Source organism: Haliotis rubra, unplaced genomic scaffold (genome assembly GCF_003918875.1).
Source record: "Haliotis rubra isolate DU_JTF1 unplaced genomic scaffold, ASM391887v1 Scf1178, whole genome shotgun sequence".
NCBI lineage: Eukaryota > Metazoa > Mollusca > Gastropoda > Lepetellida > Haliotidae > Haliotis > Haliotis rubra.
In genome coordinates, this window is record NW_025765090.1 from 163,638 (window position 1) to 190,350 (window position 26,713).

Here is a 26,713-nt window from a genome sequence, read left to right on the forward strand (position 1 = left end):
TAGAATATTGCTGAGTCGCGGCATGAAACTAAAGCTCACTCATTCACTCTGGTCAGACATGAAGCTAAACTCACTCAATCACTCACTCACTCTGGTCCAGACTCAATTATTTACAGACCGCCGCCATATAGCTTGAATATTGCTTAGTGCAGCATGAAACTAAACTCAATCACTCCTGTGATCATTATTACACTAAAATATGGGTAGAAGCAGGTGTGTTTATGTTGCACCAGAAATGGATATGTGAATGCACCATAGAGGCAGGTTCAGTATTTGACAAGAATTGAGAACTGTTTCTTCGGCACTTGTGGCTGAACATATTATAACCACTAGAGCTACCCACCACCCCCATTTGACAAGTAGCAAGACTTTAGTTGCATGCAAGCTGTAAACAAAGTGTTTAAAATGTTCAGCCCTTCAAGCCTCTGGTTGAGAAGAAAAGATGAGTTTCCCTTCACAATTTACTCAAGTGGTGTAGGCTAGAACTATTAACTATATCATCCGGTTGTGTAAGCCCGGAAAGGCGGAAGACCCAATATGGCGATCCGATGACTGATCCAACATTGTCCTATGTGAACTTCCTTGCGGTATGTTGATGGATGTCTTTCTAAGCGTGTGCCTGTTATTTCCAGAGTGTGTAGAGCGAGACTTGGTGAAGCTGGTTAGAGGCTAAACCTGTCAAGTGGAAGGTTTGTATCAAGTATTATCAGCCACTTGGGCTGTGTTAAAAGATGTACAGTGTACTCTGTCAATACCGGCATCAGTCGGGGACCAGAGTAAAATGCCGGTTTGACAGAGTGCGGTTTAGCTAGGTTAAGCTTATGCGCCCTGCGCTACGGAAGTTCAAAATGTCGTGCTCGTCACTTTAGCATTAACAAGATGTTTGAATAAGAAACAAGGCAGTGTCTGAATGTACATTCATGTTGTTTAAATCAAATAAAATGTCTGAAATCTCTTATTAAAATTCAACTGATCATATATTATCGGGCAAATTAAAATTATAAACTATTTTTCGGTAATGTTATTGCGAAACTAACGATTCTTGTTTCTTATGCTTGACAGTGGCCATTCACAATAGCATTGTCAAAGAGCAAAGTAGCGATGTTTCAAAACTTGTCGAGGAAATCATTAAATAAATTGAAATCAACAATAACATTCATAAAGAAGTTGTCAAGCATTCATATAAAAGTACTATTTCCATTCTTTTTGAAGCTGATCATGCAATAGTAAGTCAAGTCACTGACAAGTTACATCTCGGCTTTCACTACGATGCTTAATGTGAAAATATATCGCGTGAAGCATTTTGTCATGAGCCTTAACCTTAGCCGCGATATGTCCAATACGTTCCATGATTTCGTATAGGTAGCGATGTCTTTTCTTAATATGTTCAGAATAGCATTAATTTTACCCAAAACTTTTCGTCTTAATCTAAAGACTTTTCGTTTACGAGGGCGGGTATCCATTTCCCATAATATGATTGGCTGCTTGGGTCACGTGTCTGATTTTGACCAATCGCGACCCTTATAAGCATATGAGTGTAGTGAAAAGCGTCGTTAGGAAACCAATCTTTATCAATAAAATCGCTTCTTACAAATGTGAAATACTCGGCAAAGAGTACAGTGATATTGTTGATGTTCAGAGCTTCAACGATACGCATCGCATCATCAAGCGATTAGCCTCTATGTAGTGACTTGCGTGCCACTCACTAATTAACAAGAAACTGATTGACACTTCCCGTTTCTGAATAATCAATGGAGTAAATACCCTTCCAATCAACAAAATGTAAACCTGCTTGTTTATACAGTCAAACTACCCGCTACATGTATTAATTACTCTATGTAAGTGTTACGCATTACGTACACTCACTGATTAACAAGATACTGATTAACACTTCCGTTTCTGAATAATCACAGGAGTCAACTTGAATTGTGTTGTTACATCATTTTGGACCTAATTGCATCAAAGGGTTCGCAGCATACTTTCATGTGCCGGTTTTACAGATTCGTTTTCATAACAACTTGTTACGTTGGGACTGAAAAACAATGCCCGATATCCTGAATAGACAGATGCGATGTTTACAAGAGGTTTTCTAAATGATAATAGCGATGCATTTCTGCGGGACTGAAACTTTGCATGCCGATGTAGACAGAGTGCGGTGTTAAGAGAGGCGGTATTGACAGAGTCCACTGTATACAGAATGTTGCCAAAGTGTCTTTGACATGAATTGATCAGCGTTGCAAGAACTGTGGCATGTCGAGAATGTTATCTTCTTATCAACAAGTGTTTATATATTTTTCCTTATCCTGACTCACATGCTCTTTTGCTTGTCCCCTTCCTCTTGCGAACATAGTGGAACACTTGTATCTCCCTTAATTGAAGCTCCTTCAGTATAAAATCACTAATTGGTACTCACCCAAGAGTTGCCTCTCCCCTGCCGCATAGCGGGAACAGGTGTCACCACCCTCTGGCCTCATGCTTCACTCTCTCCTTCTTAGCCCAGTATGAGCATGGGATGAGACGCCTTCGTGTCTCCTTACACACACTATATCCTTTGGTTTTCTTAGTTAGTTACCTCTTATAGTTTTACTATAAGGGTGCATAGCTAGTATCCTTCATTAATTTGCATTGATAATTAATCAACGTATTTCTACTGTTTATTCATTGAGTTCGTGATTGTTCAGCTAATTATTACGTTGATGAAAACTGTACTATTTGTAGATTACGCTTTTCCGCATGCGGACCGCATGTAAGTATACCCTAGTTGTACTACGCCTTGTGCGTTGCGTTTGATTCACGTTACAGTTACGTGGTAAATTTAATAATTCTGCCTTTAATAAATACCATCTTTACTGCGTCATGGGGCGTGTTGCAGATATGTGAATCCAGCGCCGACTAGGTGTAGACATGGCCGGTATTTGGATTTTCCCATCCAGTCAGCTGCTGTCGGCGTCCCCTCCGATCTGGTGTTTCTGCTTGAGACCCTATCGAAGAGGGGCGTGGGATGCCGTCACCTCTAAGAAGCGACCTGACTCCCCCAGACATCCTTCCGCCATCGCATAGATAAGGTCCAAGAGAGCACTTCAAAGCGTCTTCAACGCATATTCAGACCGGTACTTCCGGGGAGCCGTCATCCTCCAAAGGGAAATCACAGTGCGTGATCGAACTTCTCTCAGCAGAGATCGCTCGCAGCAGCAGAATTGGGCCTCGACTGATGATCAACCAATCATCATAATCTCGACATACTTCTACAAGAGGGGCTTACCAGTGACAGCGACAGTGACTTCAGTAGAGATCACCATGCAGCCTGATGCCTCTACACTGATGTCAGACGAGATGCTGGAGGGCCCCCACCGCTTATCAGGCGCAGAGAGGGGTACCATCTACTACGCCGCGAGATCATCCCAGACGACTCTAATGAAGCAGATCATGATCATGATGGAAGGCCACTTACAGACTGGAGAAGCAGCCATCCCAGGGTCCGGGAAGCCCTTCAAGCGAAGGCTCCAACGTAGACAGCACCCCAGAGGCACCCACAGTCAACGAAAGTGCAGCCACGGCATTAATGCCGCTAACTGCGAAGGAAGTCACGCAGACCACCTCCACGAAGGGACCTTAGATGTACAGCTCTTCGGCCTTTCGGGGCGGAAAGATCATCACCCTCTTTGGGCGGCCATACTCAGATCACACGGAATCTGACCATCAGACCTCTCACGGAAGCTCTTTCGCTAAGGTCATATCACCGCTCCCCAGGACCGGACGTGCAGAGGAAGCTTAGCGAAGGCGTCAGCTTGGCTGTTACATGAAACCAGATCGCCATCATCATCTAAAAGGATCGAGGGACTACACAAGAGCTTCAAGGCTGGTTACCAACGTGTCCCTCATAGGTCGCCAAGAAGATCACCTATCGCATTAATAGATCACCAAGACGATCGCCGCGTGATCACCACGCCGATCTCCACGTTACATCACCACGTCCCGATCACCTCACAGGTCTGCACACATAAGCCTACAACTAGATCTCCACAAGCGCCAAACGATATAGAAGAGATAGAGCCACACAGTCCTACATCAGAAGAGCAACAACCTCTCATTTATGATGATGGAATGGAAGATGATGGAGGAATTATTTTCTCAGATGCAGAGATAAGATATTGGATGAACAAATAATCTAGAATCTCATCACCTTCCAAGAGTGGCAATTTGGTGCAGACTTATCTGATGAAAGAAGACGATGCAGATGCTATTACACTACCCCCTAATCGAATTCGGATTAAGTAAGCATGTACCACAGGAACCTAGATACAGCATTCAACAAAGCCAATGAAGGTTCAAACACCACATCTGCCAAACTTTCACGCCAAGGAGTTCTCCACGCATAATATGGACCCCTTCTTCATAGCGCAAGACATCGATGAGAACTACAAGCTGATCTCCTCATGTCAAGAACAAGTACTACAAGATTGATGATCGAAAAATTGGTTCAGATAGAAACCATGACGAGGCTGCGTATGTTCTTTGGTCTAAATAGATCTAGAACAATAAATGAGACACTTATCACCAGATTTAAGTGAACACCGACCTCTGAAGATGATAGAATGATTTACTCGCCCTACTGATGCAAAAGAAGGACCAGCAGTTCTTAACAGATCATCTCACGTCTGTCTCAGCAGCATTCGACCTTTAGCTTCGTCGTCAAGGCCTCCCTCGCTTCCTGCAACTGGGGTGAGAACTTTACAGCTCCACTATATACAGCCCGTGGTCTTCCCCATCCATCTTTGACGGAGGAATAGACAAAGTCTCCAAAGGAAGTCACCAAAGGATTCCAGAGAAGTCCTGATGATTAAATCGATGGACACGTAGCCAGTGTCATTCGACAGACTTGACTACAAAGATACTCAGGGAGATCTAAATTCACGGGCCTACAAAGAGCAAGAGACAGGAAGATAGCCAGTTCCAGGGGAAGAGATTCTTTTAAAATTCAGCCCCTATATGGCAACTATAGAGGAGGGTCAGGAAGAGGCAGGACACCCAGAGGTTCCACGCGAACTATAAACGCTGAAAGACAGGTTCGGATCCACTGGAGTCTTTCCACCCCAGCCGCTCCAGTGTACAACCGTCACACAAGTGGGTGGACGCCTCCAACTACACTGGGAAAACTGGGGAATACTTCAAGACACCTATGTCTCCAACATTCTTCAACGCTGGATTTCGTGATCCCACTCACAGGCCAAGCCTCCACTAACAGTCAACCCTCCCAAGTTCGAGGTACAGGCACAGCAACTACTAAAGTTAAGAGAGGCTGCTACATTACTCCCTAACCAAGCAGGCCATAGAAGTAATAGATCAAGGAAACATCGAACCAGGTTTCTACTCCCCCAGTTTTCCTAGTACCCAAGAAAAACTCCAAGGAGAAATACAGACTCATTTACAACATGAGCTTCTTCAACAAGACTTTATCTACGCAGACCACCGGGTTCCACATGATACATCTACCGCAGATACGGCACATGATTCAGTCCATGGACTACATGGGCAGTATAGATCTACAAGATGCTTATCTGCACATCCCTATACATCCCGAATCCAGGAAATACCTACGGTTTTACTCTAGACGGGTTACATTACCAGTGGAAAGTACTCCCATTCGGAATAACATCAGCCCCATGGTTATTCACGAGGGATGACGAAACCGATTGTCACCTATCTACATCGTCAAGGGCTACGAGTGCGTTCTTCCTCGACGACGGGATACAAGTAGATCAAGATCCACAGCATCTCAAACTACAGTTAAACTACATCATAAAGCTACTAACACAGCTGGGATGGTTAGTAAACTTACACAAGTCGGACCTAGTACCATGCGCAAGATCTGCAATTCCTAGGCATTCGATTTATCACCAATCTCAACCGTATAGTCAGTACCCAGAAGACCGTTGGCTCAAGATCCAACAGATCATTCCTCCAGCCCTACTCTCTCCGCTACCACTTCGACAATGGCAGAGTTTACTAGGTCTTCTAACATCAGCCCAAGACTTGACAGTCATAGGCAGATTACAGCCACGTCCCCTTACAGGTCTTCATCAACACACATCTCGGCGACCTACAACCGGAACATCTCTCAGACCTCATCTACTATGGTGGACCAAGAAATCGAATGTCTGCGAAGGGATCTGTTTAGCAGAGCAGGAATTCAAAACCCATCTATATGTAGACGCTACCGCTCCAAGGTTGGGGAGCTCATCTCACCAACCAGACGGCATCAGGATTATGGAATCAGCTAGAAAGCAAGCTGCACATAAACTCATTAGAGATGAAAGCTGTAATCAACGCCATAAGACATTGGGCAACATTCTACAGAATCGCACCTGATGATACATACCGACAACTTCGACAGTGGCGTTCTATGTGAACAGGCAAGGCTCAGCGAGATCGCCAAACCTTTTGACTTTAACCTTTCAACTGTTGAATTAATCCAAGATCTAAATCTACATGTCAAAGCATGCGAACTTGTAATGACGACAAGTGGCACAGTTTCGAAAATTATGCAGCAAACAAAGGGTTTTACAGCAAGAGATACTACGCATCCTCAAGTGGCAGACTATTTGTGTTACTTACGGCAAAACAAACATTTAAAAGGCTCGACATTGTCAACATATCTTGCCGCAGCTTAGTTCTGTGATTTCTATGAGAGCGGGTGTTAAATTGACAAAAACACCAGAGTTACTGGCCTTACTACGTGCTTTCCGATTGGACCAAAAGCGGAAGTTCCACTTCCAGCTTGGGATCTGAATGTAGTGCTGCAACACCTCACAAGTGAGGATTATGAACCATTGGAATCGACAACCTTTGAATTTCTCTCACAGAAAACAATTTTCCTGTTATCGCTTAGCCACGCAGCCAGAATATCTGAAATTCAGCGGCTCTAGATTATGAGAGGATACAGTTTGATGACAATCAAAACACAGCACCTGGGATTAAGATGGGATTTCATCGCCAAAAATCAACTACCAGGACAACCAGACAGGTTATTTCCGTCCCTGCGCTTATCCTCGATTCTCGGATCTCAAGATACATTGGACTTATCTCTATGCCCAGTACGAGCTCTCAAAATCTATTTACGTCGTTTCCAAAACAAAGGCGAAGATCGGCTCAGAAGATTGTTCATCCCGTTATAAGCCTACTAATCAGACAGAAGTCTCTCGTACCACCATATCTATATGGATAAGAACTGTCATTCTACGCGCCTACAAGGCAGCAGGACTGGACCCTCCAACAGCATCAAATCCACATGAAATCAGGGCATTGGCCTCCACCCCCTCGCCCTTCACGGTAACTGTTCATTGAATACAATTATGGAAGGATGCTTCTGGAAATCTAACATGGTGTTTGCTAATCACTATCTGAGAGATATCACCACCGAGGGGCGTCTCTGGCATTCACCATTTCGGGTCCTTTGGTCCTCAAGCTCAGCAACTGACAGTCCCTCGTGGCGTTAATATTCACCCCACGAGATTATTATGTATATTATACATACATTATTTAGCTTATAACTCCACGGAGTTCTAGGGCTATGTATATATTTAGCTTAGGTTATTCAACCTTAAGCTCATACTGAGTTTTATGTTCAGTTGTACAGCTTCTCTATCAGAGTAGCTTGTTATATCTATAATTTGGTATATCAGTCTATTAGTAATGTAATACCCCAGTTATGGTATATATAACCTATGGCTTATTATAAAGGAAATATCCTAAGTCAATACCTTTATGAAGTTCCAAAAGAGGGGTTATTACAGTATAAGTTATTTAAATCACTAATTATTAATCCAAAAGTATTCTGTTTATGCCCACCACCTCCGGTGGATTCTACAGTACAGATCATGAGTCAGGATAAGGAAAAATATGTAATTTTTGAGTAAAATTGATATTTTATACTTATCCTGACTCATGAGGTTAGCCTCCCTCCCATCCTCCACATAACACTTTGGATTTTCCCTGTAAATTCAAGTGTTGGGCTCAGAAAAATCAGGAGAGAGTGAAGCATGAGGCCAGAGGGTGGCGACACCTGTTCAGCTTTGCGGCAGGGGAGCAACTCTTGGGTGAGTACCAATTAGTGATTTTACATTGAAGGGGCTTCAATTAAGGAGATACAAGTGTTCCACTATGTTAGCAAGAGGAAGGGGACAAGCAAACGAGCATGAGTCAGGATAAGTATAAAATATCAATTTTACTCAAAAATTACATATCTAATCAAGAGACAGGTCTGTATGGCTGGATATATTGTCCAATATTATTCTGAATCATTTGTTGCGGAAACATAGTCTTAAATTGTTGATGACATTGCTGTGATATATTATGTTGGCAAAGAAGTGAACTTCAGAGGGTTTACTGGTGATGATACATGTACATCATATTTACAGGACTTTACAATCCCAGAACCAGAGCTGTTGGACCCAGGGTGAGTGCCAATATGGTTGTTGATCTTACAATCTCATTAAATCAAATATCACTCTGATACAGTCCCTGTGTGTGTCAAGACCTGAGGAAATTTGAATCGGTTGAACTTTAGTTCATAAAGTTCATTATGTACTTGTGTCAGTCAGATGCTGGCTTTCTAAAACAATTCCTGTTCATTTCTTTTACCCATTGGTGGGGTAGCGTGAGTGGTTAAAGCGCCTGCTCATCATGCCGAAGACCTCGGTTCGATTCTCCCACATGGGTACAATATGTGAAGCCCATTTCTGGTGTCCCCTGCCGGATATAGCTGGAATATTGCCAAAGCTGCACTAAACTCACTCACTCACCACTCTTTACCCATTGATTAGATCTCTCCCAAAGTAAACCACTTTAGAACACAGATATACTCTCCATGGAATCCTTTCTGGCTATAGGTAGAAATAGCAGGATCTATTCATCTTGATGCAATATAATGCCATACCGCTGTCATATTTGTTTCAGTGAGACGGTCACAGTTTATGTGACATTTGCACTTAGAGTAGACAGCTTCTTTGTGCAGAAGGAAGACTCTGCATAGATGACATCAATGCCAAGCTGGAGAAGGAATGTCCTGTAAGACTTCACGCTTCTTGTGTCCCTAGTGTGTCATGTTTAACCACCAGCTCTTGACAATCACTGTCTCCTTTGGACATTAGATATTTTCCATGATGATAATATATATGTGCATACTCCTTGTTCTTTTTGTGATGACTGAAATGAAGGACTGATTCTGTGTCATTGTTTGAGCCGTTCTGCAACAATAAAAACAAGATCGGTAGGGTCATTTTAAACAAATTTCTCAACATGCTCAACATTGGTTGCCCTGATTGTGTGTAATTGGTTTCCATTGATTGATATGCCATTGGTTTCCCTGATTGTGTTTCCCATTAGTTTCCCTGATTGATATGCCATTGGTTTCCCTGATTGTGTCATTAGTTTCCCTGATTGATATGCCATTGGTTTCCCTCATTGTGTGTCATTATTTTCCCTGATTGATATGCCATTGGTTTCCCCTGATTGTGTCTCTGATTGATATGCCATTGGTTTCCCTTTTTGTGTGTCATTGGTTTCCCCTGATTGATATGCCATGGGTCATTTTCCCCTCCTTGATATGCCATTGGTTTCCCTGATTGCGTCATTGGTTTCCCTGATTGATATGCCATTGGTTTCCCTGATTGTGTGTCATTTGTTTCCCTGATTGATATGCCATTGGTTTCCCTCATCTTTGCATCATTGGTTTCCCTGATTGATATGCCCATTGGTTTCCCTGATTGATATGTCATTGGTTTGTCATTAGTTTCTGATTGATATGCCCCTGATTGATATGCCATTGGTTTCCCTGATTGTTGATTGATTATATGCCATTGGTTTCCTGATTGATATGCCATTGGTTTGCCCTGATTGTGTCATTATTTTCCCTGATTGATATGCCATTGGTTTCCCTGATTTGTGTGTCATTGGTTTCCCTGATTGTGTCATTAGTTTCCTCTTGATTGATATGCCATTGGTTTCCCTGATCCATAGTTAGTTCTTGTGTGACCCTCTCATCATACAGGTGCTGTATTCAGATGATGTGTAACCCTAACCCCTCACTCACTTTCTATAATATTGGGGAACATATTCTGTTAGATTGCTTTGTTTAGGGATGCAATTTGTTTTATCAGAAGACTACACAGATGTATTTTAATTGCATTAATCAGAAGCAGGCTGTGCCTGAGAGCAGTATGCTGAAGAAAAGGACATTCTGTGCTGCCCTCTATACCGAGGGATCTAACGCTGGTACAGAGCCGAAGTGCTGGACATCACTGCACAGGTATGTCATCCAGAATATGTCGTGTTGTTGTTGATGTATTGTCCCAGTTAGAACACACATCCACAGTAAGCTGGTGGTAGGAGGTGACACAGTGGATGGAAATGTCAGGTGAATGGGCTGATTTCATCTCAAGGGCCCTCATCTCGCTTTGTCTGTACTAGACTTCTTTGATTATTTATATGAATATTGTACTGTGTAATTGGAATTATGCATTTTGACAATGAAATAATGTATGGGTAAGAGATTCTAATAAAGCCATCTGAAAGCATGCATGGGTCTTAGATTTAACTACTTAGTGTGATCACTGAATTTCAATGCCCTTTTTCCTGTTCCAGTCAGTGCAGGTGAAGTTCCTGGACTATGGTAATACTGAGACCGGCCCCAGTGTCCTCCATCCGCAGCTGCCCGACACAACAGCCAGCATTGCAGCTCAGGCAATCCCTTGTGCCTTGTACAGCATCATTGTCCACAGACACAGAGGTGAGATAGGGGACAGTCATAGTTAACTCTATCATGGAGGTGAGATAGGGACAGTCATAGTTAACTCTATCATGGAGGTGAGATAGGGGACAGTCATAGTTAACTCCATCACAGAGGTGAGATAGGGGACAGTCATAGTTAACTCTATCACAGAGGTGAGATAGGGGACAGTCATAGTTAACTCTATCACAGAGGTGAGATAGGGGACAGTCATAGTTAACTCTATCACAGAGGTGAGATAGGGGACAGTCATAGTTAACTCTATCACAGAGGTGAGATAGGGGACAGTCATAGTTAACTCTATCACAGAGGTGAGATAGGGGACAGTCATAGTTAACTCTATCACAGAGTTGAGATAGGGGACAGTCATAGTTAACCCCTATCACAGAGGTGAGATAGGGACAGTCATAGTTAACTCCATCACAGAGGTGAGATAGGGGACAGTCATAGTTAACTCTATCACAGAGGTGAGATTGTGGTACAGTCATAGTTAACTCTATCACAGAGGTGAGATAGGGGACAGTCATAGTTAACTCTATCACAGAGGTGAGATAGGGGACAGTCATAGTTAACTCTATCACAGAGGTGAGATAGGGGACAGTCATAGTTAACTCTATCACAGAGGTGAGATAGGGGACAGTCATAGTTAACTCTATCACAGAGGTGAGATTGTGGTACAGTCATAGTTAACTCTATCACAGAGGTGAGATAGGGGACAGTCATAGTTAACTCTATCACAGAGGTGAGATAGGGGGACAGTCATAGTTAACTCTATCACAGAGGTGAGATAGGGGACAGTCATAGTTAACTCTATCACAGAGGTGAGATAGGGGACAGTCATAGTTAACTCTATCACAGAGGTGAGATAGGGGACAGTCATAGTTAACTCCATCACAGAGGTGAGATAGGGGACAGTCATTGTTAACTCTATCACAGAGGTGAAAATCTTGTATGGCATCAAATAGCCCAATGATCTCCCTGCACCATAAATAACATTACAGTGTCTTGCGCCCTCAGATAGCCCATGATCTGCTGATAAATCTGAATTGTCACCTTTAAAGCTGTTGAGGTGTCAGCACCATATAAAATTTCATTGGTTCATCATGGTAGTGATCATGTATTGTGTGTTACTTCAGACTTTCCTTCCACATTGATAGATGATCACTGAACATATGACTGTAATACTTCCCATTTCAACATTACAAATGACTTTTTAGCATGGTTTACGTTTTACATTACGTCTTGTTAAAATATCTGTTAAAACAGCATACATTACATTCACTTTAGTAGGGAAGCCCCACATGATGATTAACATCATTCCTAGCATTGTGTATATCCATACGTTGTCACACTCTAGCAGCGCCTTTGAGCAGCTGTGCTCAGCTGGTAAATGCGCTATATAAATCTTTAGTTATTATTATTATTATTATACAGATGTCATTTTGTACCAGGGACCTTGTCATCCATGAAGCTCATCAGAACTGTTGGTGAAACAATGGTGACTCCTACATCCGTTGCTGGTAGATTCAGTTATTCTGTTGTGTTTGTTTGTAGAGCCAAGACGAACCATCTCCGTCCCTGAAGGAGTTCTCCGAGGTGGTGAAGGACTCGCCCTTATCGGCCCTCACTGTGGCCTATAACACAGGTGAGGCTGTACAATCACACACCACATATGACGTACCAGATATAATGTTGTTTGAAAATTAGGTATTGTAGGGTTAAAGTGAAAGTTTGACTAACAACTTCTGCACGATCTCCGGATGATCTTGAAGATATGTTTGTCTGTAGATAAAGTTTTCGTTTGTCCCCAGATGGTCAATGTGAGGTTGAACTACACAAGGATGACATGTCCATCAATGACTACCTGATCAAGAAGGGTCTTGTGAAGAGCGAGGTGGTGGACTGGGGTGCCGAGCGAATGACACCGACTCCATCATAGGAGAACCAGGTCAGTGTGTAACACAGACAGAATTAACATACTGCTTCATATTCTACCGTATCATTCTTTTATTTCAGTTTTGACACAGTTTGTAAAGTTTAACTTGTTCAAGCAACGTTTGTGTATAAACACAACCCACAGCAATATTCTAGTTATGTGGTGGCAGTCTGTAAATAATCCACGCCTTGTGGAAGGTCCTTATTTAAATATACCCAGTAGCGTATGCATGTGATTGGTGAGGATTGAAATTAAACTGTGGTCACTTTGCTCATAATGTCCATTGGTGAGCCTTTAGGAGAATTGATTGTTTACAGGCTATGTGATACAGCCAGAATATTGCTGAGCACAGCATGAAACGACATACTAACAAGTACATTCTTAACAGTGTGTTTGAATGCAGTACAGCTGTGTTTATTTGTTGCAGAGACTGTGTTACTACCTGATGACAAGTTCCTGGATGTGTATGTGTGCTTCATCAGTCCGACCTGGCTGTCACTATCAGGATAGTGGTGAAGAGTACTCTGTATGTACTCTGTACTCTGTACTCCTATTCATCAAGTAAAAAAGTATGATAAGGTTGTCAGAATTACAAAGAGTGCCATGTTTTTTAGTCCATTCTTTATTTGTATGTGAATGGGGCTCAATAATTTGCATCAAGTAAAAGGCTGAATCTTGTTTTACCAGGACAAGCTGGATGTGTTTGAAGCCCAGCTGGAGGACTGTTTCAAGAAGGCTGACCCAGACACATTCATAGCTCCGGTGGCGGTGTGTATCGCCAGCATGGACGGCCTGTACCAGCGGGTGCTCATCAACTCAGTGACTGACGGCAAGGCTGAGTGCTACTTCACCGACCACGGCGATACCGAGAACATCAGCCTCTCACAACTTCGTTCACTACCGCTAGATCTCAATACCTCTCTGCCATATCAGGTCAGTGACATCTACATAGGGTCAGTCTTGTCAGACACATTATGTTATGTCACATAATACTATGTAGTACTAGCATTTGTGGGTCGCTGGGTATAGTGTAGAGATATATATTAGGGCTGCAACAATTCACCCAGACCTCAATTCAGTTTGGTTTTCGATATTGGACTTTCGATTCGATTCTACATACAAGTAAAAACATCAGATTTCATTTAACATCAGAGTCGCTTTTTGCATGAAATCCATCGTCATCTTGACTATGTCTATGAACAACAATTCTCATTGGATAATTAGCCCAGCGTCAACCAATCATGTATCTCCTTATTTCAGCTCGAAACTGCTCGAGTTTGAGTCAAAATTGCGTTCTGGCTGTTTGGAAATGATTTGAATAGGTATTCAAATATCGAATCAAAATAGTGATAGTGGTTATCGGAAATTGAAACTAACGTGTCAGATTCGATTTCCGATGAATCGAACTCGAATCGTTGCTGCCCTAATATATATGGACAATACCCCAAAAGGATATGATGTGTAAAGCCAATAACTGGTTTGTCCAGCCATGATTCCAGTGCTAATGTTAAAGCACCCCACTCACCAGCTGTGATCAGCAGTGTACTGTTGTGTTGTTGAAGGCTGTGCGCTGTTACCTGAATGGGCTTGAGAAAGTGACAGATACAGTGACCGCTCTGGAGAGCCTGCTGGACATGGCCCTGGGCAAGACTTGTGTGGCAGAAATAGTTGACAGGTACGTTCATGGCTAGAGCTAGACTGTAGCATAAATAATTGACTGGTATGTTCATGACTAGATCTGGACTGAAAGCGGAAATAGTTGACAGGTACGTTCATGGCTAGAGCTAGACTGTAGCATAAATAATTGACTGGTACCGGTATGTTCATGACTAGATCTGGACTGTAACGGAAATAGTTGACAGGTATGTTCAGGACTAGAACTGTGATGTCAATAGCCTGCAAATCCCCAAATATCCAATATATATAATTCAGGTGGATCTATTGTGTGTATTGTTTAAAATTTACTCTGGATATCCATGTTGGACCATTTTGATGGAAGTCAGGATAGCAATATTTGGTGATTGTATCAAATCAGGAAGGTAGACTTTGTGAAATTACATTAAGGTAAGAATGCATTCAATAGCATATATATTTTACACTGAAAACAACATAAAATGAGATACCATGGATCATTGAAATATGTAACTACCATGCCACCATTATAATGTGCATCATGTCTCCTTAATTGCTACAGAGATGAGAGATTGTCTGTGATCCTGTATGACACAAACGATGACAATGATTTGGACATCAACAAAGCTGTCATCAAAGCAATCCTTGCCAAGGATCCCCAAAACTTAAACGTAACAGAAGGAGCAGCAGCAGCAGCAGCATCCTTGCCACAGCCTCCTTCCACACACTCCAACTCTGTGTCCCAAAGAGTGACAGCTCCAGTTCAAGACCCATAACCAACATGGCTGCCCTCAGGGACACAAACACAATACAGACAAACAGAGAACCAGATTTCAACCGGACGTTGAGCACAACAAGTGCAGATTCATGGGGAACAGAAGAGGAAGCTGAGGCTCTGGCTGCAAGCTACATGGGCTCACACACCAGCTCCAGCTGGGAGAGCAGTGATATGGCCAGCCCTGACACTCCTGCAGCCACAACTCAGGGCAAGGCTGGGGACACTGCCGTTGTACAGAGACTGGGTGGTCTGACACTAGGGGAGAGGACCAAGACGAGTAGTAGTTCCCCACTGCTGTGGTTAACAGTGAACAGTCTAGGAACAGTAATGGCACAGTGAAGTCTGAGCCCACACTTCCATCTAGTCATGGGGGGTTAAACAAGGCGTTTGTCAGGAGAAAAATGCCTCAGCCCGAGTTGGTGGATATTCCTGGTGTTGGAGAGTTCTTTGATGTCCATGTTTTGTGGGTGTCCGATCCAACTAATTTCTGGGTAAGTAGATCATAATGTGCACTTCTCTTCTATTTTATACAAACAGTGATGCTGTCATTATGAGGGTTTATAGCCTGTGTGAAGATCAGACCAGGCTATTGCAAAGCTTAGTCTATATTCCTTATTGAAGATCAGTGGATACAGTCGAGACAGGTTTCTTGTGTGGCTGTAGTCGAGTGATGATCCACGTTCCATAAATATATTGCTGAATCGTGACGAACCTGCTAACACTGAAATGTCTTGTACGCGTGTTTACTACAACTTCCCCAATGGTGTACATTCAGCAATATCAGGCAGCTGACCATGTGTATATCTTTGCAGTGTACGCCGTACAAGATGGTGTTATGTCTCGAGAATATGATGAAGGATCTCAATACACACTTCAACTCTCACACTAAGGTAAGGACAGTAGCATGTCATAAACATGATAAAGCAGGATTCACACACAACACAAATCTGCTATCCAAGTACTGGAAAAATTCAGGAAAGACTTGTAAATCTTTGTAAAAATTTATGCCTTGAGGTAGATCATTATTCTGTGGCAGTTCAGTTTTGCAGACGAGAAAGATATATGTTGTGATATTGTGATTAGTCGTGGAATGTAAACAGAATGAAACAGGGTAATTAGAATCACCTGTTGAAAGTTGTGTGATTCTCTTCTGGCTATATGTAGAATCACCTGTTGAAAGTTGTGTGATTCTCTTCTGGCTATATGTAGAATCACCTGTTGAAAGTTGTGTGATTCTCTTCTGGCTATATGTAGAATCACCTGTTGAAAGTCGTGTGATTCTCTTCTGGCTGTATGTAGAATCACCTGTTGAAAGTCGTGGTGATTCTCTTCTGGCTATATGTAGAATCACCTGTTGAAAGTTGTGTGATTCTCTTCTGGCTATAGAATGTTGTGTGTTGTGGTGCCTTTGTTTCTGACTTTTGTGGAATGTTGTCCTGTACCCTGCCTGTGATCACTACTCAGTGTTTGTTGTGCTGCAGCGTGTTGTGCTGGAAGAGAAGGATTTGACTGCAGGGATGCTGATGGCTGGCTGCCTGGAGGGAGCCTGGTACCGGTCATCATAAAGAATATCATAGAGCATCAGGTAGGTCATCACTGGGAATAACACCCTGTATAACCTCTGTGATGAGATGATAATACAAAACCTAGGAGAACCTAACATTCAGCTTGCACTAGGGCAGGCTATCGATATAGATCATAGTGATCGATAATCGTTAACTAAATATCAATCGATTAACGATAAATATCTAAGACGTAACTTTGAGCAAAGATGTCAGAAAGAAATGAACTGGTGAGTGGTGACTTGTTTTTGCATAGATTTTTAACAAAACAATGCTCTGAACATAATTTAGAAACAGACCATGTATAAAGTCCTAAATTTACATATCGTTTGAGAGGATTAAAACTTTTTTTATCACAATAGTTAATTAGGAGATAAACATACTGTGTTGGAAAATCAGAGGTATATAACGAAATTTTAATAGCTCTAACTTTGATTTAAAACCAAACACGCAACCGTGTTATTAAGATTTAGTAAAAATACATACTGTGTTGGAAAATCAGAAGTATATAACCTGATTATATACCTCTGAATGACTTTGATTAACCAATCACAATTCAGTATTTACTGAAGTCATGGTAGAATCATTAAAAACATTTCCTATCGACGATATTTCTGATTATCAGTCATTTTAGCCAGCCCTCACATGCACTGTCGCCTCCTAGGATTGCTGTGGCAGTAATTTGAGTGCATGGATCAATCAACCACTGTTATTTTAAAGTGCTTAGTTCATTCTGACACATGTTGTTGATTATAATATCTCGCTAGAGTTACAGGTATGTTCTTCCCTGTTAATTTTAAGTCTGACTTGTAGTATTACAAATATACCAGCTTGCTGCAGATCTAGTTAGTGTGTTTGTTGTAAGTTGTTGATGGTAACACTTTGAACCTGGTTGTGTTTAGATGTCCGTGTACTTCCCTGACTATGGGCAGTACAACATCCTGGGGATTGAGGATCTGCAGCCGTTACCAGAACAGTTTTATGCACTGCCGCTATGTGCAGTCAAAGCCAAGTTGCACGGTGAGGTTATTCTAGTTACTCCTTCAATCCTAGATGTAATTGTAAACATCATATGTACTGGTAGTGAGGATGAGAGAGTCATTGCAGGGTGCGATTTCGCTATTTACAGCAAGCTCTGGTGCCTGTTAGCGATGGCTGGTGCAGGTTGCCTTTAGTGACAGGTTGCACCCGATGCATGTACCAATAAATCCTCCAACATCTTAAAGCTGTTATTGTGTGTTTTAATTGGGAAGTACGTGACTGGAAGTAATACTTATCTCTCCACATGACTTGTTACAGCATGAATATTTGTGTGCTCATAAATCAGTTACATAGCAGTAATCTTGTAATTGAAATTTATCAATAACAGTAATGCAAAATTGAACCATTTATTATTTATCATCATTCTGATGAATGTATCTGATACTGAGTACTTGTTGTGAAAATTGCTAAACAAGTATAAATGTTACTTTTGAGAACCAGTCACATTATTTTATGATGCAACCAAACTTGATGGTACAGCTAAACCTATAAGCCAGGTTGCACTTGATGCAGGTACTGAAAACCCCCTGGAATCTCACCCTGCATTGTGATGAAAGTTTACATCTGGTGCCAGTGATTTGTCAGCAGCTCATTTCTGGTGTCCCCCGCCGTGATGTTGCTGGAATATTGCTAAAAAGCGGCGTAAAACCAAACTCAGTCAGTCAGTGTCAGCAGCTGCCTAGTGTCTACCCTATATAATACCTCTAGACCGACCATGTAGGTAACTGCAATCGTTTCTAATTTTGGGACATGCCAAGTGAAATGATAATGTGATAATTTAGTGTAAAATTTAAGCCTGGTCCTTCAACAGTTTGTGTCATTAAGCTCATTTGGAAATTGTTGGTCCCCAAATGTTGTTTTACACCTGGGAAATAGCATTGGATAACTAGGAAATAGCATGGGTCACTAGTAAATAGCATGGGATCACTAGGAAATAGCATGGGTCACTAGGAAATAGCATGGGATCACTAGGAAATAGCATGGGTCACTAGGAAATAGCATGGGTCACTAGGAAATAGCATGGGATCACTAGGAAATAGCATGGGTCACTAGGAAATAGCATCAAGCTGTGATTCAAGGAGAGTATACAACGTGCTGTCATATTATATTGTGATATGTAAACACGTAGATATGTTATGTGCCATTTCCATATTTCAGATATCAGCCAAGACGATAGATCAGCACATAAAGGTGCCATTTTGTTCACCATTTTGTTGACAAGATCAGACAAAGCTTGTTTCACAGTTAGGATTGTCCTGATCTTAGCTGATCTGCACTAACATACTTTTGGGGATGAAAGACAATGTGTTCTTGATGAGTTTTATTTAGCTACTACATGTTGTGGCCTGGAACCTTGAAGTAGGCTGCTACAGTTAGGAACCCCTGCATTCTTAGCTCAAGTTGGGGTATCAAAAGAAACCACTGACATTCCTTCCAAGTTTGAAACAGTGGGTTTTCATCCTTTCTCAGACATCACGTCTAACATTCATTATCCCCCACGGCGCGTTGAGCACGAAGCGGGGGATATAGTATTAGCCTCCGTCCGTCCGTACGAATTGGAATATCTTAAGAACCGTTCACTAGATTCTTTTCATATTTGGTACCTGGGTTCATCACACTATAAGAAAGGTCCAAGTCAGGTTTGGTGACCTTGACCTTCATTTCAAGGTCACAAGGGGACTTTCACGTTTTACCTGCATGTTAAGCTATCTCACGAACCGTTCACTGGATTTTCTTCATATTCAATACCAAGCTTTATCTTGGGAAGGCTCAGGGCCCAGTCGATTTTGGTGACCTTCACTTAATTTTCAAGGTCATGGCGACACTTTGAAGATTTCAGCATATTAACCTGAATTGTCAGCAAGATATTTTAAGAACGGTTCACTGGATTTTCTTCATAGACTTTCAAGACCTCCCTTGAATGTTTTTCAATAAGCAATTCCTTTAGTACTAGTTTTGCATATTTCATACACTATGACATTCATGTCAAGGCCAAAGTCAGTCTTGAAAATATGTGTGTGTTTGAACAACTAAAGACCAAGATAATGTTTTTGTTGACATTTAACTTCATCTGAAACTTTCATTACTTTATAAGTTTGATTTGATAATTTGCGGCGGGGGATTATGTCACCTTAGTGACAATGCTTGTTGTAACTTCTAACAATATAGTGTTAACATTACTGTATCTCAATACATATATGTTTTTATGAACTAAGAGTGCTGTATCAGGATATAAATTATATCACACCCATGTTTTCGGGATACATATCATATTGTATCATTACACCTCTAGTATCCTTCTGTTCTTGCATATACACTGGGTAATGAAGGCTGGGGGAATTTGTCAGTGTCAATTGTCTTTCTGATGCTGGCATTGTGACAGCTCCTCAAACTACCCATAAATGAGAATATTTGTATAATAAACCCTGAGAAACAAGGTGACGAGTATCTCTGTTCTAACAATGGTTAGGGTGATTGGGGCAGTAGCCTAGTGGTTAAAGCGTTGGCTCGTCACGGCGAAGACCCGGGTTCGATTCCCCACATGGGCACAATGTGTTAAGCCCATTTCTGGTGTCCCCCGCCGTGATATTGCTGGAATATTGCTAAAAGCGGCGTAAAACTAAACTCAGTCAGTCAGTCTAACAATGGTTATTTAATACTGCATGTATCTCAACTGCAGGAAGCAGAACCTTTTGTGTTTGTTCTATTACGTTTGTTTATATTAATATCCTTTTACTTACGAATTGACTTATTGTCAAATGACATTATTTTTCATTCATTTATCAAACACCAGTTCTGATGTTATATTGTAAGTTTTGTCTGCCAAGAGGTTCGTGTTCAATCCCTCATATGCTAAAAGATGGTATTTGTTGTTACCTTGCCTAGCAGTCATTGTAATGTTATTTAGCCTGCACCTCTTTGGGCTTTGCTCCCACAGACAGTTGATATGCCATGATATACTGCAAATATGAATGGCTTAAAACCCAACTGACTTGCCTACTGTAGGGGCGGTTGGGTAGGCTAGTGGTTAAAGCATTCACCCATCAAGACCTGTGTTCGATTTCTCACATGGGTACAATGTGTGAAGCCCATTTCTGGTGTTCCCTGCTGTGATGTTGCTGGAATATTGCTAAAAGCGGCGTAAAACCAAACTCACTCACTTACTGTATGCTTGTGGCATGGCGATTAATGGAGTTTCAAGGTAGGATATCTGTAGCTGTCTACACGTCTCTCACTGTGCCCTTTCCCTACCAGGTATCAACTTTGTGAGGATCAACAAACCCTGGTCTGAGGCGGCCAAGTACAAGTTCATGGAGATGGCCCAGGGACGGGACTTTGTGTGCTTGGTGTGTGACAAGAACAAGAGCTCTGGCATGGTGTCTGTGAAGCTGGTGGACACGTCCAGTGACCAGGAAGATGTCCTCATCGACGAAGTGCTGATTGATATGAATTTTGCACGGAGTTTGGACTCATGATGAAACTGTACAATCTGCAAACATGATAATGGTAGTTCACGGATGGCTTGAGCATAGCATGGAAAGCTTTGAGGTCTGTGTGTGGAATCCTTTCTAAGCAATTTTTGCCATTGTAATTGAACTTCTTATTGGTGTGACTGAGTGGGTTGTCAGCAACACATACTCTTGTAATGATTGTATTTGAATTCCATGCTATTGAATCCATAATGTAGTTGAAGTATAGCCAATGTATTAATCTGTATGCATGAGCAGTGTGTACCTCAATAATACATTGTTTTAAAACATTCACATAGTCACACTGTATCCAATACATGTATTCAAGTTTATTCGATCCCACACAGCATTAGGTCTGTCACTGTGGGCAGACGAAGACCTGTAGGGCAAAGGTGACGCGTGTAATACAGCCCTGGACTAGTGATTTCATGTGTGGTGCATAATGGAGAAATCAGATCAGGAGCACTGGGATTGTGTGTCTGTCAAGTGATTGTTAGAACGACCTCTCTGACCAAATATGATATTACAAATTGATTGTAATTGGTAATATTGAGTTCAGCCATTTTTTACACAACGTATTTGACAATCAGCGTGGTGACATGGATTCTTATGAAGACTATATGACAAGACACTGTTATATCTTACTGACAGCAGTATCTAAAGTTTACAAGACTCTTGCTGCAGTTTGGTTACCTTTGTCTCGAGTCTGGTGGAGGAGCTTTAAATGATGGACAGTGTGCTTAAATTTCCCTACACAGTGCATCAAGAAGCACACCATATCATAGGGAAAGGACTGTACATAGTAACTGTGCCAAACGCTTCCTGTGATACGAGAGTGAGACTGCAGTACTTGCAGTCATGGACCCGCAGTCATTGACCTGCATATGACTGCAAGGTTGGCAAAACCAGGTTGGGTTCTTGTGGTGGAGAGTGTTCATATTATCCCTTCCATGGGTACTTGTGATTAAACTTGAGCCAGCTGGAACAGTGTCAAGATTTGAATTATGAAGAAACAAAGACTCTCTAAGGTCAAATGCTTTGAATTTATTAAGAATGAGCACATACTCTAAAAGTTAATAAAGACATATTCCAAGATCAAAACAAATATGAATAGTATGAAAGGTGATTTAATTTTTCAGGTGCACAGATGAACCTGATTTTATTGGATGGATGTCCTGTTTGTTTGGTGCCATCATGGAAGACATGTCACAATGTACAAGGTTTTATTCTCATTGATTTCTTTTACATGTATCATCATTCCATGAGACATTCTTATTCCGTTTACACAATCAGTGGGTTGTTCTCACCAAGAAAAAAAATGAAGAAAAAAATAATTCTTTTGGTTGGATCTGCGACCTTTGACACTCAACCCTAGTCCCTCTGTGCACTTGACCCCTCTTCCACTAGACACAAAGGGTCAGTGGATTGTCTCTGCACACTAGACAGGTAAAAATATTGGTTGTAAGGCAGTGTCTTACGTCTAGTTTTCAAACCGGTCAAGGGGAATGATCTTTTGTCTAAAAACCTTGTCTTAACTGGAATGTTCAGGAGACTGCATAATGTGTAAATATATTGGTGAAGCTGAACAAGGCACCGAGTAAGTGGAAAAGTTGTTATGAAGACAGAACCTTAATGCATCTCTATCATTCACTCTTAAACAATAATTATTCTGTTTATGTAAATGTATTAAGTTGAGTATCATCATATTTTATATATGAAATGGATTTTAGTTTGAGATGTGCTGTTTGTACCTAGGTTCAAGTGCATCTTTAGAAGAATGTGTCCTGTACACGTTAACAGGTATTCAAGATGAGTTGTCATTTAGTTTATCAAATCATTTTGTTATTAATGATACAATGTTAATTTTTCTTTAAATATAATTTCTAATTGTACTTATTCTTAAATCCAAGTGCCAGCATTATTAATGATAGTGCTATTCATCTAAGGAATACTTTATTGCGGGCATGCTTTATCAGGATTGAGTTTCTCATTCTCTCAAAATCTGGACTGATGGATCCTTCACACATCTCAGAATCTCGAACACTGATTCAAAACAACCCACAGCCCCAAGAACCACTTGTCTGAAAAGACTGATTATGCTTTTGCCATTACCAAACTCCAGGATTAGTTTGGGTGATTCTACTTTGACAATATTTATGACAAATCTAGTCTACAAGGACAAAATACTCTTAATTATTTCCTTTCTATCATGTGTATGTTTATAAACTGATCCTGCTCGAGGAATTCCCTGACCACTATTGCCTTATGATGTTACATTGTTATGACAGTTGCTTGGTGTTGAATGTCTCCAGTGAGAGTAACCTGCTTGATCTTACCTGTGATGTAAGGCAACGTCAGCACTGTCTGGTAAGTTGGTGCTGCCAAATAAAATATTTCATTCCATCTGTCAAGTTCTGTTGCTTATATCCACAATGGTAGATGCTCATGATGTTGATCACTGGATTGTCTGGTCCAGACTTGATTATTTACAGACTGCCTCCATATAACTGGAATATTGCTGAGCGTGGTGTTTAAACAACAACCAACTAACCACAGTGGTCGTTTACATGTTTTACCGATTTGGAAACACTGGCATACATTTAGGGAACCAAACTCGTTCAACTGGTCAGTTCACCAGAATAGTCTACTGGATAAGTGACATATATACTCACTGGCAAATATTGTTGTCACATGCAAGTTTTTAATTGGTTATCTTGTGAATGAATTTTGGGATTTGAACCAGAAAGAGAGTGTTTTAATATGGTCGAAATGTTTCAATTACATGAAATTTACAAGAAACCTGACATAATATTCAAGAAAAATGGCCAGCAATGTTCACTTCACAAAGGCCAGGCAACCTGATCGATGCTTATCATTTCCCCTCAGTGCAGAAGTCAGAAACTCCCTGTAGACATTGCCCTGGAGGAAGTTATACTCGACATATCTGGGGGAAGATGGAAAGCTATATGTATGTTTCAGCCTGGTACCTCGCAGTGTGACGTAGCTTGTTGCTTGTCCATAGAAACACCATTGCCACTTATGGCAACAAACAATCAAGTTATAGACCTTCCCTGTAGTGGTCGCAGTTTGATGACATCTATGCAAGACAACCAATTCTGACACCAGAACAGCGCAGTGCCAGACAGGAATATTTATAATGTTCTGCTACCACACAAGTAGTTTGTGTCAATACCTTGCCCATCAACGCCAAACACAGCCATCATGTCAGGAGTGATGTGACCAGTTCTACCCTGGATCTTCAAGGGTCAGTTAACAAACAGCAAATGACAAACTGGCTACACAGACTTCATAATCCTAGGATTGTTTTTTTCTCAAATCTGAGATTTGTCTTTTGAGTTTGTCAGCACCAACCTAATTCCTGCACAAGTGGGTTACACCAAAGTGATCAGCGCCTAGACAGGTATTTGCCCTTGGCAAAAAAATTTAGGAGACATCATGACTCCTTGGTGTCATGAGAGGGGAGTCATGGGCATGTTTTGGGAGTCAATTTCAGTTTGGAACTTTCATCAAGACATCAACTGTGATTGTTGGCAGGTCAGGTATTTACTCAGATCTGAGCAGTTAACTGGCAAACATTTAGTTTTAGATGTTTAGATTATCTAATCTAAGGGCCCCATAACACTGCGTCAACAATTACACAAGCTTCTAAATTCACTGCATATTTGAGATAATTCGTGCATCAATTATGCAGGTTTTCCGTGTCATGGCAAACACGGCTAGACCACTATCAGTCTCTGCTTTCTTGAAGCTGAAATATGGTGATGTAACTGAAATATCCTGTACTACAGAGGTGTTAAAGTGCTGGACAGTGGCTTTCATTCAATCAAAGGAGATGCCACATCAGAAAAGGCAAGTGACAAGGCATTACTGGAATACAAACGCTAACCTCATAAATAATGGAAGTCCAGCATTGTTGCATGTTGCAGTAACTACACGTACTGATTATGTTACTGTTTGTTGTTTAACATCACACTCAGCAATATTCCAGCTATATGGCGGCTGTCTGTAAACAACAGAGTCTCGACCAAACAATCCAGTGATCAACAGCATAAGCAATCTACAGTCCGTTTGGCTCAAAAGCAGACCGATGAATTGCAATCTAACTCGAAAACTAATAAACATAACATACTCAATGAAACGCTGATCATAATCAAAACATCAGAAAGGGACAGCCAGATGTTCGAGAAGCATGTTCAGACAAAGTTATTTATTCATTAACCTGTGCTGTGCCGTCTCCATCCGTTCTCGAACACCTGGCTGTCCCTTTCTCTGCACTCCTCCCTCATAACAAATAGTGAACTGTGTCAATATTTTAATGATAGATTGTTAAACAACTTTTTATTTTTAGGACAAAATTCTGCAAAACCTCTCAGAGGGTATGATGTTTTGATTATGATCAGCAAGTTTCATTGAGTATTTTATGTTTATTAGTTTTCGAAAGTTAGATTGCAATTCATCGGTCCGCTTTGAGCCAAACGGACTATACACATGTTGGGATACGATGACACGTGGTCAACCAAGTCAGTGAGCCTGACCACCTGAACCTGTTAGTCGCCTCTTACAACAAGCATGGGTTACTGAAGACCAATTTTAACCTGTATCTTCACGGGGTGATTACTAGTACTTTACAAATCCCCAATCTTACTTAAAACCAAAGCTAAGTATCACAATTTGTCTATTTTACAATTTCATGTCCTCTATCCACTGATCAGGAAATGTTCATGTGATCAGCGGGCAGTTTTTCATTGGACAAGATCCTGTACATGTTTGCGAAAGTAACTATTTCTGAATGAAGAACATTAACACAGTAACTGCAACATTCAGCCTCCCAATACTAGCACAAAACCCCACATAGGATGTATAAAGCTGGCTTTATTTCTTAGTGTACATATTTACAAATCCGGCTTATGCTAAGCCCTCACAACTCACAAGATGTTTTCACATCTCACATTCCAGAGAATTCCCCCACGTGTCTCCTACAACTCACAGAATTGTTTTCTAAAGTATCCAGGTCTGAAACGCCCGTCCATGAAGCAGCAAACATGATCATGCAGGATTAGCACTTGATTGCATCAATAAGCACTAACAAAGTGCAATAAATTGTCAGTAATTGTATTCATCATCGGTTCAGGCAGATGTAAGAGAAGAGAATACTTTCATCATGCACTAGAGGAGTACAATCCTGCTACAACTGCATGGGAGTCCACAGCAAATGTGTACATACTGTACCGTCCTAACCAGTCATGTTACACTGTCAATACTTCACACGGTACTGCTCCTAAGTAAACAACATGGAGCCTCTACCCACACTGATTGTCCGTACTTAATCAAGCTCCATAGAATGGCCAACACCATCAGTGTATCAAACATATTCCAATCCATGACTGAATTATCAATAATGACATGAATCATTCACAATTTTTGTAGCAAATGTAGGTATTTCCCCTTGTGGATCAAGGGCTTTGGGTTGGATACCCTGTCCACCCC

The 26,713-nt window shown here is 41.3% G+C and overlaps 2 protein-coding genes across 2 annotated transcripts in view; both read left to right on the top strand.

Annotated features, from left to right (window-relative positions):
- The window catches only part of LOC124258942 (tudor domain-containing protein 7-like), a gene marked incomplete at its 5' end in the record, with an annotated part of 32,824 nt that extends 10,770 nt beyond the window's left edge, over positions 1-22,054 (top strand). Inside the window, 14 exon segments of the mRNA XM_046693006.1 lie at positions 10,642-10,740; positions 12,341-12,431; positions 12,598-12,680; positions 13,150-13,248; positions 13,410-13,655; positions 14,285-14,397; positions 14,917-15,127; positions 15,417-15,623; positions 15,945-16,022; positions 16,614-16,687; positions 16,690-16,717; positions 17,597-17,714; positions 18,894-18,926; positions 20,991-22,054. Of these exon segments, the coding sequence (XP_046548962.1) occupies positions 10,642-10,740; positions 12,341-12,431; positions 12,598-12,680; positions 13,150-13,248; positions 13,410-13,655; positions 14,285-14,397; positions 14,917-15,127; positions 15,417-15,623; positions 15,945-16,022; positions 16,614-16,687; positions 16,690-16,717; positions 17,597-17,714; positions 18,894-18,926; positions 20,991-21,211 (1,701 nt within the window).
- LOC124258902 lies at positions 633-12,734 on the top strand. The gene is made up of 7 exons (XM_046692969.1): positions 633-689; positions 8,418-8,455; positions 8,956-9,066; positions 10,194-10,306; positions 10,642-10,786; positions 12,341-12,431; positions 12,598-12,734. Exons 5-7 carry the CDS (start codon positions 10,667-10,669, stop codon positions 12,723-12,725), a joined length of 339 nt encoding a protein of 112 aa, XP_046548925.1. The 5' UTR covers positions 633-689; positions 8,418-8,455; positions 8,956-9,066; positions 10,194-10,306; positions 10,642-10,666; the 3' UTR covers positions 12,726-12,734.
- Positions 22,055-26,713: the final 4,659 nt, after the last annotated feature.

What these genes read in the sequence shown, in the direction of transcription:
- LOC124258902 (XM_046692969.1), top strand. Translation starts at nt 10,667, where the DNA reads ATGGTAATACTGAGACCGGCCCCAGTGTCCTCCATCCGCAGCTGCCCG. An exon ending in CATTGTCCACAGACACAGAG is followed by an intron (nt 10,787 to 12,340) that starts GTGAGATAGGGG and finishes GTTTGTTTGTAG; the next exon opens with AGCCAAGACGAACCATCTCC. An exon ending in CACTGTGGCCTATAACACAG is followed by an intron (nt 12,432 to 12,597) that starts GTGAGGCTGTAC and finishes GTTTGTCCCCAG; the next exon opens with ATGGTCAATGTGAGGTTGAA.